Consider the following 16,777-nt stretch of genomic DNA (forward strand, 5'->3'; position numbering starts at 1 on the left):
ATTACTGAAGGTATAGAGTAGCCTTTAACTTCTTCAATTACGTGGTCTAGGTGCAAATATAATGAAAGTACTGGTATTATTAACTTTGGGTATAAATTGTATTTAACTGTAGTGGTGAAATTACTGGGTAAATATAATGTAGCAGGTATTATTGCTGGGTACATAGAATGGTGTATTGTTAACTTTGCAGTCGTGGTCTGGATGCAAATATAATGTAAGTATTGTATTTGCTGGTATAAGTGTGTTGCTGTAGTAATTAGTCTTGGAGCCAAATATAATGTAGTATTTTACAGCCCACTGGTAGCAGAAGTGTGTTAACTGTAGTCGTGGTCTGGGTAGTGATGCAGAAATATATGATGTAGTATTATTACTGGGTATAAGTGTGTTAACTGTAGTCATTAGTCTGGGTAAAATATAGTATTATTACTGTAGTATTATTACACTGGGTATAAATTAATATTGTATGATTGTGTGGTCGTGCCAAGTATATTGTAGTATTATACTGGTATAAGTGTGTTAACTGTAGTTGTGGTCTGGGTAAATGCCAATGTAGTAGTATTACTGGTAGAAGTGTTAACTTCTGTAGTTTACGTAGTCTGGGTAAATGCATAATATAGTATTATTATTATTACTGGTATAAGTGTATTGCTTTAGTTGTGGTCTGGGTAAAATATAATGTATTGTGTACTACAGGTATAAGTGTGTTAACTGTAGTTGTGAGATTGTGGGTAAATATAATGTAGTATTATTACTATTTAGAAGTGTTAACTGTAGTTGTGGTCTGGGGTAAATATAATGTAGTATTATTACTGGTATACGTTAACTGTATTGGCTGGGCAGTTTGTGGTCAAGATAGTATGAAATGTAGTATTATTACTGGTATAAGTGTGTTAACTGTAGTTGTGGTCTGGAATTGATATAATGTGTAAGCCTGGTAGCTAACTGTTTGTTATGGGTATTAATGTTAAACTGCTGAAGGTAAAATTACAGGTCTGGAGTGATGCAGTATATTAACTGGTATTTATTAGCTGGTATAGCGTGTTAACTTTTCTTGGTTGCCTGTGGTCTGGGTAAATATTTAAATGTAGTATTATTACTGGGTATATAGAATGGCATTGGCTTATTGTAGTATTACTGGTATGGTGCAAATGCTGAAATAAACAGTATTATTACTTCCAAATATAACAAGTATTGGCTTAAATGGTAGTTGTGGTCTGGAGTGAATATAATGTATGTTAGGTATTATTACTGGGTATATAGTATGATGTATTAACTTTATGGTTGTGGTCTGGGTAAAATATAATGTAGTATTATTACTGTAGAGTAAGGGGTGTATGTTAACTGTAGTCGTGAGATCTGCAGGTAAATGCAAATACGTAAACATTACTGGTATAAATTCGTTGTGTTAACTGTAGGTTGTGGTCTGGGTAAGAAATATAATGTAGTATTATTACTGGGCATAAGAGAGTGTTAACTGTGGTTGGTTGTGGTCCTGGAGTAAATATAATGTAAGTATTATTACTGGGTAGAAATATTAACTGTAACCGTTGTGGTCTGGGTAAATGCTGTAATGGTAGTAGTAACCGCACTGGTATAGAGTAGTGGCTGTTAACTGTAGTTTGTGGTCTGGGTAAAAAAATATAATGTAGTATTATTAACTGAGTATTTATAAATGTGTTATTCTGTAGTATGTGGTCTGGGTGCAAATATAATGTATGAGAAGTATTATTACTGGTATAAGGGTGTATTATAGCTTTGTGATTAGTAGATTGATGGTCCCCGGAACTATAAATATAATGTATTATTATTACTGGTATAAGTGTGTTAACTGTAGTAGATGTGTGGGTCTGGGTAAATATAATGTAGTATTATTGGTGGTAGAATTTATAATTAACTGTAGTTGTGGTCTGGGTAAATATAATATAGTATTATTATCAATTGCAGAATTAGTGTATTGTTAACTATATGCTGTATGTTGTTATGCCATATGCATAATATAGTACTTATTACATGTATGTACTGGGTATTAGTGTTAACTTGTTAGTTTTGTGGTCTGGGTAAATATAATGTAGTATTATTACTTCCAGGTATAAGTTATTGTTAACTGTAGCCGTGGTCTGGGTAAATATAATGTAGCAGTATTATTGCTGGGTAAGTAGATGTTACGCTACATGGTTATTGGTATAGTTCACTGGGTAAATATAAATGTTAGTATTATTACTGGTATAAATTATTGACAACTGTAGTTGTGGTCTGGGTAAAATATAATGTGATTATTATTACTGGGTATAAGTCGCCTGTTAACTGTACATGTGAGATCTATGGGGTAAATATAATGTAATTATTATTACTGAGGTATAAGTGTTAACTGAAGTTGTTATCTGGGTAAATAATCAGTATATATTTCAAATGAAAATATGATTTACCAATTTTCATGCACTTTCATTTTATAAATTGGATTAAGATATTTAAAATCATAGCCAGAGATTTTTACATCAACAGTGGATTAATGCACAGTTTTAAATTAATTTTCTCTATGTGCTTCCATCCACGTACCTAGGACTATCAGTTGCTAGACGTTACTAAATCACAGAAGAGATAGGCTGAAGGGATATAATTCTAGATAACAGTAACGACCGTCAACTCTTTGATTATTGTGTGTAAGATTAGAGATTTGACTTTCACTCTTATAAAGCAGTATGGGGCATGAAGACGTGTGAAGTCGATTTGTCAGGAAGAACTCAAACAACGAATCGTCAGATTAACGGTCAAGAAAGCACATAAAATGTTTATTTCTTACTTTCTGCTTTAAACCACACAAAAGATTCGTCTAATATATATTATCCATTAGATTAAAATTGAGTCCAATTCAATATTTTCCTTAAACTCCTAATTTAACTACCTCTGAAAAAAAGAAAACTCTTACATAGCCAAACACCTTGTTAGAAAAATATTTTTCGGCTGAAAACGATTCTCATATATTATTCTTTAAGTCCAACCATTCTCACCATTGTAGGTGAAAAGAACATGACATTTCAACAAAAAATTCATTTCTTTTAGACACTATTTAGAATATCTTATGATGTGGAGGGATAGGTTATAAAACCAAATTATAATAAAATGTACCGAAACATTACCAGTGAGAATATCACAAGGTAGTCAGCAGTGAATGTCGAATGACAGAATACAGAATATATGAACCAGGTTTGTATAAAACGCAACTTAACTAGCAGAATATATTAAATAAATAGAACTAATACATTAGCACTTTACTATTATGAGGTAACACAACGTGGAATAACAACTTAGTAATAGAAGTGACGAAATATAACACTTAAACTAGTGTTTTGTAGAAGCTAAATTAAACTTTATAAATTATTAGACAACATTATGGAAGAACTTTAGATACACCATCGTTAGACAAGCAATCGGTGAAAGCTAACCCTAAAATTAGCTGCACGTTTAAGACCACCTGTTGTTTCTTTTCTAACCTATTTATCCAGAAATGGTTCATGGATATTAAATTATTTCTTGTAAAATAAACCAACGAACTTATATTTAATCATCACTGGAGTTTTATGTCAACCTTGCGTGTAAAATGAACAACGTTTCCAAATATTATGTCAGATCTTTAGGCTAAGTGTTATAACAAGTAAAACAAATACAAATATTAATTAGAGTGGTGCAGTACGCTAAACCTACCATTACTTTTTTTGCGCTCGTTGAATTTCGAGCAAATTTATTCGAGGGGTTGTCTGCGCTAGGGTTCCCTAATTTATAGACTAGAAAGATTTATGACGTTAGAAAACACACGTTGGTTCAAGAAGTCTTGATAGAAATGAATAAAATATACACATAACCCGCGCGCTTTCTAAAGGGTTTGCCCTCAATAAAAAAAGGTCCACTCTTCGAAAACGTTTAGGTTATAGGATTTTTAATCATTCCAACTAGTGGAATACTCTTTGACCGTCACATTATAACTCACTCATGGCTGAAAAGGAGTCGTCGTGGTCCGCGGGTTTGCTTCTCATAAAAAAAGTGAAATGCAGATTGCGAGAGCGAGTTGATCGAACCAACAGGCCGAATTCGGACCTCTAACTGATAGTGAGGCGATTTAGAGAAGTGTTTTGTAAAATAACGAAGCGATATAATAATAACATTCAATATCGTGAGTTGGAATACTAGGGTTTGAAATTATAAAGATGATCAGACAACAGACTGTGATAATACCTTCGACCTGGCAGTCTAATATTACAAATACACATACATCTATGTAGGTGACTCATGAGAGTCTAATATTACAAATAAACATACACTATGTAGGTGACTCCATGCGACAGTCTAATATACAAATAAACATATACGCTATGTAGGTGACGGCATCATGTACAGTCTAATATTACAAATAAACATACACGTATGGCGGGTCAACATGAACATGAAAAACATGAGTATATGGCACACAAAATAACAAACATAACATATACAACAGTAAAACAAATGAGTACCGTTTCTACCTTACAACTAATTACCAATTTCCAGCAGTAAGAAATTACAAACAAGTAAGGCGAGATACTGCTCAAACAAACACACAAAACAGCCACAAGAGAAATGGATCTTAGAAGTACAAACAAACACACAAAACGAATATGAGTGGTAAACACATCTCTAAAACATCAGATAGAAATAAAGAAGGTGCGAGAAAAAAAAAGGTTATATAAGTGATCTCAATCTAGTCTTGATGCACTTCTTATTGTGCTTGAAGATATTCCGTATCTATTATTCCATACATAATACAAGAATCTGTTATCACATTTAAAATATATAATAAATTTATTAAGTGTTATTAAAACTATAAACAGTCCACCCTAAAACTAAATCTTACACCTAGATTAACAGGTTAAGTAATTTGTGTGAAATACATGTTTGATGACCCAATTTGGTAAAAAAGTGACGTTTGGTAGCGAACTGTTTGTGGACAATAATCAGATTGTTGAAGTGGAATAGCCCCAAGTGCAGCATGTTCATGATGTGGAAGTTAAAATCAGTGTTTACATGTTAGTGCTTAATGCTCTGATTTGTATGCAAAATAGAAACAATACAGTGGAGTGAGAGGTTTCGATGGTACATTGACCCTTACAGGTCCAGAAAATAACAACTCACACCAGACCACAGTCGTCCATGTTTTAGAAACAGTAACGTTTCATGTAAGTATTTATGTGGCTACATTCCATCCATAAGTTGAATAGATTTTACCACCCAGGTTTTAAAAAGATACAACGTAGTAGAGAAGGAAATGTAAATAATTTTGTTTTTTTATCGACTTACCTGAAAGTTTTATCATTTCTAACAAAAGCCCTCAGTGGCTCAGCGGTATGTCTGTGGACTTCCAACGCTACAACCCGGGTTTCGATAACCGTGGTGAACAGAGCAGAGATAGCCCACTGTGGCTTCGTGCATAACTAAAAACGAAACCTAACAAAAGTTCTAATAATAGTTATGTATAATCAAACACAACTAACAGTCACTGCTTCTGATCAAACAGATTTATATATAATATATATTATGTGGTTAGCATAAAGTTCTGAAAACAAGCAACAAAAAAATTTTAATTTGTTACAAAATTTTTTTACACTGTAAAATTGTTCAGTTTAAATGTAATATATCTCACATCAATAACTTATTTAATCAATTAGAAACAACTCTTAATAATAAAACAATGTTTACCAGTTATCTCTGAATTTTCAGTCAATTTGTTTTTCGTTCATTGCCAAAACTCACATTAGTTTTTTAAAACATCCTCCTCTGCCCTGTTGATCAAAATAGTTTATCTGATAAATGAATATATGATAAGACACTAATACGTATATTAAGATATAGAATCATACCTCTCTTAAAAAACGTTTTTTTAATTAAACAAAAAATATAATTTAGTTATTGTTATTTATACCTTACTAGGTGGCAGCACTAAACAAACATTTGACATCCCGTAATGAGAATTGTCTGGTGGTTGAATTGCATGAGCACTGGCAGTTTCAGTTTAGCAGCGCGTGTCAGGTGCGTGTTTAAAAGTTGTACAGTCATTTACTTTCGATTTCTGTAAGGGTTTCTTGTGATAAAAGAAAACCTTATTAAAGTGGACGATAATTATGTTGGAAAGAAACTACTATAATCAGTACCCACAAGATAATTACAACTGTTCGCCATCTTTCCATTTCCGGGTGAGTGTTTTATCAGTTAATTTGTACTTTAAGTTATAATGATGGGAAAATATTTCACTTCACCATTGACATGTAATTGTTTTGTTATCACTTGTTTGTTTCCAAAACGGAACTTTTCCATATGAATCTAAGTGTACTTTCTCTATATCTCAGGCCTGTTACCAAACTTGTCCATCTACCAGCAGATTTAACATTAATTGTACCTCATTTATCACAGCGTCGTCTTGTCACCAACTGACAGTCCAACCCTGTAACGACACGTTATTACTAAGAAATATTTTCATATCCATATTTTGTTTCTTGTGACAGCACTTCTCATTGAACACACTTGTAACTAATGGTTTCACTTATACGACTGATAAGAACTTTAGAGTAATATTCATTCGTTAGACCGCTTGGTTTATTTTATCCATCATCACGCTACAAGCTGAACAAAAACCGTGGCTAAATAATGAATTAATATTTCATGTAAGATTCTTATCAATGCTATAAATGAAGTTTCTACTTTGGCTGCACCTTTTTTCACACCTAAGGTGTTGTTGATTGGAAGTCATTATTTTTGGTCAATGCACACCAACAAATCACAGCAAGTAAGAAAGTGACGCTCTATAGTAACCAACTTTGTCTCTAAAGTCACTACCATATTATTTGTAATAGAACCAGCCAGCTTTTTAAAGTATTTGGTAGTAGTGTTTCATCTCTAAAAAATGTTGGTTGCTTCTTTATAGTAACGCCATGGAATCTAGATTAATAGTTTCTTGTCATCAATCCGTACAGCCCTATTAAGCATTGTTATTCACGTTAATTGTTTAAGCCAATATCACGTGACGCTGAACTCTCTTTAATTAGAATAATTTCATAAAATTGGATAAATTTATGCTGAAAAGTTGGCAGTGATTCATAACTGCCCGCATTTTAGATTCTTTTCAAAACTTGTGCTCGAAAGTGAAAATTTAGTTTGCTTGGCCTAACCAATAGTTCCGTATCTGCACGTCTTAATGTTGTTGCTATCATTTAGCTGTGTTTAATCCGAATAACAAATAACTAGAAAGGTATAATTTTACTTTGTCTGAAGCTACAGCTAAGACCCATAGCTCACGTAACACTGCACTAAATATAACCTTCTGCACTAAATATAGTGTTGTTAAGTAGCTGCATGTTTGCTGTTTACACCAAATGAAACTGTTAATTGTAGATTGAAAACATCTACTAATGTACTAAATGAAAAAAGAATCCTTAAAAGTTAAACATACTTTGTATAAAATAAAGTTTCTGTACTTTAAGAGCGAATAGAAAGAAATTAAACACCAGAATTGAAGACTTGAGATAAGGAAGATATTTATTGAAATTTGGTGCATGAAATACAATAGCGTGCCCACTGAAAATATAACCAACTGTGTGTTAGTAAACCTTAACAACGTAGTTTGTAACCAACTGTGTGTTAGTAAACAAAATAACCTAGTTGAAACTGTGTGTTAGTAAACCTTAACAACCTAGTTGGTAATAACATGTAACTATGTGTTATGTGTTAGTAAACTTAAACCTAGTTTGTACTTAACCATCTGACTGTGTTATGTTGTTACTAAACCTTAACAACCTAGTTTGTAACAACATGTAACCAACAGTGTGTCATGTTGTTAGTAAACCTTAACAACGTAGTTTGTAACAACATGTAACCAACTATGTGTTATGTTGTTAGTAAACTTTAACAACCTAGTTTGTAACAACATGTAACCAACAGTGTGTTATGTTGTTAGTAAACCTTGACAACCCAGTGTGTGACAACATGTAACGAACTGTGTGTTATGTTGTTAGTAAACTTTAACAACCTAGTTTGTAACCAACAGTGTGTTAGTAAACCTTAACAACCTAGTTTGTAACAACATGTAACCAACTATGTGTTATGTTGTTACTAAACCTTAACAACGTAGTTTGTAACAACATGTAACGAACTGTGTGTTATGTTGTTAGTAAACCTCGACAACCCAGTGTGTAACAACGTATAAAAATTGTACGTAACGTTAATAGTAGAATATTAAATATATTTTTGTTATCCATATAACATGTATGTTTTTATTATATTTACTTTAATAATAAGGATTACAATGTTCAAGTATCGATTCTTTCAGTGGCACAAAGAATTGTGTTTCACACATTTTCATAATCACGATACATGGAAGGAAGGATATCGTGCTTTTAATACACCAGACAAACAGTCAGCCCTTCACGGATGTTCTTGACGGTATCTAGAGAAATTCGCAGCCGAAAGAGATTGGAGATAAACCCGCATGATAAAACGTTTCTCGAACGTACACTGTCAAAATAACATACCTCTTGTGTATGATTGTTGTATTTATTTTAAATATTTTAAAATGTTTATATTTCTGTGATCATTCCTCATGAAGAATATCCCTGATCTGGTTTTGGAATATATTTACACTTATCTATACATTTACTTACGTAGGCCTATTTCATCAGAAACAAAGAGTCACTTTCAGGTAATGTCCTGTTAAAGGGATAATATGAATTATCACCTACATAAGTTCCAGGATTATTCAGGTAAAGTGTTAGAGGGTGGACTGATGGTTCTCGTTATAGCTCTATTTAAACAGTGTGAGATGGTGGACAGATCGTGGTCATTAGGTTTTATTTAAACAGTGTGAGACAGGTGGACAGATCGTGGTCATTAGGTTTTATTTAAACAGTGTGAGACGGTGGACAGATCGTGGTCATTAGGTTTTTATTTAAACAGTGTGAGACGGTGGACAGATCGTGGTCATTAGGTTTTTATTTAAACAGTGTGAGACGGTGGACAGATCGTGGTCATTAGGTTTTTATTTAAACAGTGTGAGACGGTGGACAGATCGTGGTCATTAGGTTTTTATTTAAACAGTGTGAGACGGTGGACAGATCGTGGTCATTAGGTTTTTATTTGGCTCCGACATTATTTTCTGAGAATTTTAGTCACGATTCTACCAAATTCAAGCGCACTTTTGGCTCGGAACTCCCGCAATTGTAGGGGCTGCGGGACATACTTTCTCCATTGGAGTGAGGGACAAAAATGGTTAATTGACCTTTGAAATCTCTGAAATCACCACACTTTTCTCCGATTTTGATTGGTTGGTGACTGTATTTAATTCCAACTGTCAATGTGATAAGGAGTGTTCCATCATCGTCCATCCGAGTTATCCAAGAGTACAAACTGTTTGGTTCACTTCTTGCATAACGATTTCTAAACATTCTATTGTGCTGCTGGTCTCAGACAATCGGTGGGTTTTTTCTTCGATCCACACAGATCAACAGAACCTAACTAGACACACTTATACACAATATTATATTAATAACAACATGTATAATTCCTGTTACTAATCAGTGAACGTTTACTTCCTAATTAAGCATTATTAATAATTTAAAAGTGATCGGTGACCACAACCTTGAGGACGATGTTGTGTGATTAAAACCCAAAACGGTTCGCTCGTGCCATCCATAAAATAACACATATTGCATACTATCGGGGTTTAATCCGTAAACTGATTGTCTTCTGTTCGACCACCGGTACGTTTACATTAGTAAAATTCAAGGTTCGATTCCCATCAATGAATAGAATGGACGATTCCATTGTGGAACTTTGTACCTCAGAACGGCTGGTATGGGTATTAACACTTTATTGATTGTTGTTTTCTGCTTATCAGTAACAGTGTTATTTTTGTTGTTGTTGTTTTCTGCTTATCAGTAACAGTGTTAATATCTATACCAGCCGTTCTAAGGTTTATTTTTATTTCAAGTGGGTTTCTCGTCGTCAAGAACTGTGGAACTTTGCGTTACACAAATAAACAAAGATCATAAAACATTTGGTCGTAGTTTTACCTTTTAAAGTCTTCTTAACTATATAGAATATTTTGACGCGTGACAACTATACATAAGACATATATAAACGTGTGACAACTATACGTAAGACATATATAAACGATGTGACAACTACAGATATAGACATATATAAAAACGTGTGACAACTTCAGGGTATAAATGTGTAACAATTATAGATATAAACGTGTGACAACTACAGGTATAAATGTGTAACAATTATAGATATAAACGTGTGAAAACTATAGCCGTCTAGCAATTATATGAAGAGATGTGTAACAAATATAGATAGACGTGTAACAACTACAGGTACAGACGTGTAACAACTATAGCTATAAACGTATACAGACATGTAAGAACTATAGATATAAACGTATACAGACGTGTAACAACTACAGGTATAGACGTATACAGACGTAAACAACTACAGGTATAGACGTATACAGACGTGTAAAAACTATAGATATAAACGTATACAGACGTGTAAGAACTATAGCTATAAACGTATACAGACATGTAAGAACTATAGATATAAACGTATACAGACGTGTAAGAACTATAGATATAAACGTTATACAGACGTGTAAGAACTATAGATATAAACGTATACAGACGTGTAAGAACTATAGATATAAACGTATACAGACGTATAACAGTTATAGGTATAGACGTATATAGACATGTAACAACTACAGGTATAGACGTGTGACAATTATAGGTATAGACGTATATAGACGTGCAACAACTACAAGTACAGACATGCAACAACTATAGGTATGGACCTATATAGACGTGTAACAACCACTGGTATAGATGTCTAGCAACTAGCAATAGACGTGTGACAACTATAAACGTAGACGACTAACAACTACAGGAATACACCTATATAGACGTGTAACAACCATTGGTTTCGATGTCTAGCAACTAGCAATAGACGTGTGACAACTATAAACGTAGACGTGTAACAACTACAGGAATACACCTATATAGACGTGTAACAACTACAGGAATACACCTATATAGACGTGTAACAACTATTGGTATGGACCTATACAGACATGTAACAACTGTCGGTATAGACGTGTGGCAATGATAGGTATAGACGTATATAGACGTGTAACAACTACAGGTATAGACTATATAGACGTGTAACAATTACAGGTATAGACTATATAGATATGTAACAACTACAGGTATAGACTATATAGACGTGTAACAACTACAGGTATAGACTATATAGACGTGTAACAACTACAGGAATAGACTATATAGACGTGTAACAACTACAGGTATAGACTATATAGACATGTAACAACTACAGGTATAGACTATATAGACATGTAACAACTACAGGTATAGACTATATAGACGTGTAACAACTACAGGTATAGACTATATAGACGTGTAACAACTACAGGAATAGACTATATAGACGTGTAACAACTACAGGTATAGACTATATAGACATGTAACAACTACAGGAATAGACTATATAGACATGTAACAACTACAGGTATAGACTATATAGACGTGTAACAACTACAGGAATAGACTATATAGACGTGTAACAACTACAGGTATAGACTATATAGACATGTAACAACTACAGGAATAGACTATATAGACATGTAACAACTATAGGTATAGACTATATAAACGTGTAAAACTACAGGTATAGACTATATAGACATGTAACAACTGCAGGTATAGACTATATAGACGTGTAACGACTACAGGAATAGACTATATAGACGTGTAACAACTACAGGTATAGACTATATAGACATGTAACAACTACAGGTATAGACTATATAGACGTGTAACAACTACAGGAATAGACTATATAGATATGTAACAACTACAGGTATAGACTATATAGACGTGTAACAACTACAGGAATAGACTATATAGACATGTAACAACTACAGGAATAGACTATATAGACATGTAACAACTACAGGAATAGACTATATAGACATGTAACAACTATAGGTATAGACTATATAAACGTGTAAAACTACAGGAATAGACTATATAGACATGTAACAACTGCAGGTATAGACTATATAGACGTGTAACGACTACAGGAATAGACTATATAGACGTGTAACAACTACAGGTATAGACTATATAGACATGTAACAACTACAGGTATAGACTATATAGACGTGTAACAACTACAGGAATAGACTATATAGACATGTAACAACTACAGGTATAAACTATATAGACATGTAACAACTACAGGTATAGACTATATAGACGTGTAACAATTACAGGTATAGACTATATAGATATGTAACAACTACAGGTATAGACTATATAGACGTGTAACAACTACAGGTATAGACTATATAGACGTGTAACAACTACAGGAATAGACTATATAGACGTGTAACAACTACAGGTATAGACTATATAGACGTGTAACAACTACAGGTATAGACTATATAGACATGTAACAACTACAGGAATAGACTATATAGACATGTAACAACTGCAGGTATAGACTATATAGACGTGTAACGACTACAGGAATAGACTATATAGACGTGTAACAACTACAGGTATAGACTATATAGACGTGTAACAACTACAGGTATAGACTATATAGACATGTAACAACTACAGGAATAGACTATATAGACATGTAACAACTATAGGTATAGACTATATAAACGTGTAAAAACTACAGGTATAGACTATATAGACATGTAACAACTGCAGGTATAGACTATATAGACGTGTAACGACTACAGGAATAGACTATATAGACGTGTAACAACTACAGGTATAGACTATATAGACATGTAACAACTACAGGTATAGACTATATAGACGTGTAACAACTACAGGAATAGACTATATAGACATGTAACAACTACAGGTATAGACTATATAGACATGTAACAACTACAGGTATAGACGTATATAGACGTGTGGCAATGATAGGTATAGACGTATATAGACGTGTAACAACTACAGGTATAGACTATATAGACGTGTAACAATTACAGGTATAGACTATATAGATATGTAACAACTACAGGTATAGACTATATAGACGTGTAACAACTACAGGTATAGACTATATAGACGTGTAACAATTACAGGTATAGACTATATAGACGTGTAACAACTACAGGTATAGACTATATAGACATGTAACAACTACAGGTATAGACTATATAGACGTGTAACAACTACAGGAATAGACTATATAGACGTGTAACAACTACAGGTATAGACTATATAGACATGTAACAACTACAGGAATAGACTATATAGACATGTAACAACTATAGGTATAGACTATATAGACATGTAAGAACTGCAGGTATAGACTATATAGACGTGTAACGACTACAGGAATAGTCTATATAGACGTGTAACAACTACAGGTATAGACTATATAGACATGTAACAACTACAGGTATAGACTATATAGACGTGTAACAACTACAGGAATAGACTATATAGACATGTAACAACTACAGGTATAGACTATATAGACATGTAACAACTACAGGTATAGACTATATAGACGTGTAACAACTGTCGGTATAGACGTGTGGCAATGATAGGTATAGACGTATATAGACGTGTAACAACTACAGGTATAGACTATATAGACGTGTAACAACTACAGGAATAGATTATATAGACGTGTAACAACTACAGGTATAGACTATATAGACGTGTAACAACTACAGGAATAGATTATATAGACGTGTAACAACTACAGGTATAGACTATATAGACATGTAACAACTACAGGAATAGACTATATAGACATGTAACAACTATAGGTATAGACTATATAAACGTGTAACAACTACAGGTATAGACTATATAGACATGTAACAACTGCAGGTATAGACTATATAGACATGTAACAACTACAGGTATAGACTATATAGACGTATAACGACTACAGGAATAGACTATATAGACGTGTAACAACTACAGGTATAGACTATATAGACGTGTAACAACTACAGGAATAGACTATATAGACATGTAACAACTACAGGTATAGACTATATAGACATGTAACAACTACAGGTATAGACTATATAGACATGTAACAACTACAGGTATAGACTATATAGACATGTAACAACTACAGGTATAGACTATATAGACGTGTAACAATTACAGGTATAGACTATATAGACATGTAACAACTACAGGTATAGACTATATAGACGTGTAACAATTACAGGTATAGACTATATAGAGTTGTAACAACTACAGGTATGGACTATATCGACATGTAACAATTACAGGTATAGACTATATAGACATGTAACAACTAAAGGTATAGATCATATAGACATGTAACAACTACAGGTATGGACTATATAGACATGTAACAACTACAGGTATAGACTATATAGACGTGTAACAACTACAGGTATAGACTATATAGACGTGTAACAACTACAGGTATATACTATATAGACGTCTAACAACTACAGGTATAGACTATATAGATATATGACATATATACATATTAACGTATAGCACAACCCAGTAATGTTTTTTGACAAACGCTAGCTGTCGCCACTGTGTCTGACGAGCTTTTCACACATTCTTAGTAAATTTTTGTAAAGTCATATCTCATTATTTCTTTAACTTGAATTTTACTAACACTAGTTATAAAAATGTTCAATAACAATATTCATTTATATCTGTACAATAATAGGAATATTTATGTGTTTATATCCAGGGGTGTAGATGTTTTACACCGGATGGGGAGGATGATTTTTGAAACCATTTATGTGGACTGTTCAATTTGCAAATTGGTAATCTCTGATTACGTGAACCTGAAAGCTGTAAACATGCAGTCACAGAGTAATCTTGTTGCTACGATACTTGGATGTATACTTAGGTATACTTAGATCGAAAAGCTTAGAAGCACGCTTATATTAAAGATGTACATTTCAGCTACGGATAAAGCCTACATCTAGGCCTAATTATGTAATTCTATTGGTAAGAACACGAGAATCACACGAACAAACACACAACTTGTAGGCCTGTAAAACAATTCAACAGACCAAATTGTAGGGGGGGATGTATACCCTCCATCCCCCTCAGGGTCAACGACCCTGTTTATATCACGTTTCTTTAATAATTATTTTGGTTTGTTAACTTACTGTTTAGATTTAAATAAATCCAAAGTCTCCTGTTATTGGTGGAACGTGGTGAAGTATTATTGGAATTATCCAATAAAATCTAGTTAAGGTCGATCATTCTCAACTGTTTGACGTAAATAATAATAAAAAAAATGAATGTTTCCAATTTGAAGAATATACCAAATTAGGGATATTAATTACATGATTATTTATATTTCTGGACTACTTAAGAAGATTTCCTGAAACAACAGTTATTAACGACATCGAACAAATATAAATACTAACTTTGGTATTTATTAAAAATCGTTTCTGTCATATTCATAGTCCCTAGAGGGCGATACTGTAATTAGTGGATATCACTATTCGGCTGCTTCTAATGAAGGTTATTTTCAGTAAGGACGCCTGTAGAATTGAATTGCTTTCTCCCCAGAAACAGGTTTAGGAGATTCAATGAAACACACACACAGTCTCAAGTACTTGGATAAGTACGTTACCCTTAAAATATACATGAAGCCACGTTATAATTCATGGCAGACGGGTAACCAATTTAATTATTTTTGAACGCAAGTTTTGATTAATAGCTCAACATTTGTATTCGCCTCGTAAGATGACAGAAGGCTTTGTTGTGGTTTTTTCTAGGATTAAGTACCCTTTCAAGACAAAAACAGCAACAAAACAACTGATTAATTATTCATCAATGTCTGAGCATATAAGACTCGTGAACGTAATGATCCACAATTCTTTATTGACCATTGACGTTTTAAGTGACACAGAAGGTCACCGCTCTTCTCAACAAGCATAAAACAATGATAGAGGGCGCTGAGGTGTACAGTCATTCATCGATAAAATACGTAATAACCAGATAAATGATACTTATCGCCTGTCTTTTATAGTAATCAGTAATAATACCATCTACACAGTAACAACACAGGTGTTTTATAGTAATCAGTAATAATAACATCTACACAGTAACAACACAGGTGTTTTATAGTAATCAGTAATAATAACATCTACACAGTAACAACACACGTGTTTTATACTAATCAGTAAAAATAACATCTACACAGTACAACACACGTGTTTTATAGTAATCAGTAATAATAACATCTACACAGTAACAACACACGTGTTTTATAGTAATCAGTAATAATAACATCTACACAGTAACAACACACGTGTTTTATAGTAATCAGTAATAATAACATCTACACAGTAACAACACACGTGTTTTATACTAATCGGTAATAATAACATCTACACAGTAACAACACACGTGTTTTATACTAATCAGTAATAATAACATCTACACAGTAACAACACAGGTGTTTTATACTAATCAGTAATAATAACATCTACACAGTAACAACACACGTGTTTTATAGTAATCAGTAATAATAACATCTACACAGTAAAAACACACGTGTTTTAGAGTAATCAGTAATAATAACATCTACACAGTAACAACACACGTGTTTTATACTAATCAGTAATAATAACATCTTTACAGTAACAACACACGTGTTTTACAGTAATCAGTAATAATAACATCTACAC

General features: G+C 33.1%; 1 protein-coding gene across 1 annotated transcript in view; it reads left to right on the forward strand.

Annotated features, from left to right (window-relative positions):
• The first annotated feature begins 6,101 nt into the window (after positions 1–6,101).
• LOC143228626 (uncharacterized) overlaps positions 6,102–16,777 on the forward strand; it is a 123,919-nt gene continuing 113,243 nt past the window's right edge. Inside the window, exon 1 of the mRNA XM_076459854.1 lies at positions 6,102–6,221. Within this exon, the coding sequence (XP_076315969.1) occupies positions 6,150–6,221 (72 nt within the window). The 5' untranslated portion in view covers positions 6,102–6,149. The remainder of the gene's footprint in view (positions 6,222–16,777) is intronic.

The sequence above is a fragment of the Tachypleus tridentatus genome, chromosome 10 (assembly GCF_004210375.1).
Source record: "Tachypleus tridentatus isolate NWPU-2018 chromosome 10, ASM421037v1, whole genome shotgun sequence".
In the NCBI taxonomy this organism is placed as follows: Eukaryota; Metazoa; Arthropoda; class Merostomata; order Xiphosura; family Limulidae; genus Tachypleus; species Tachypleus tridentatus.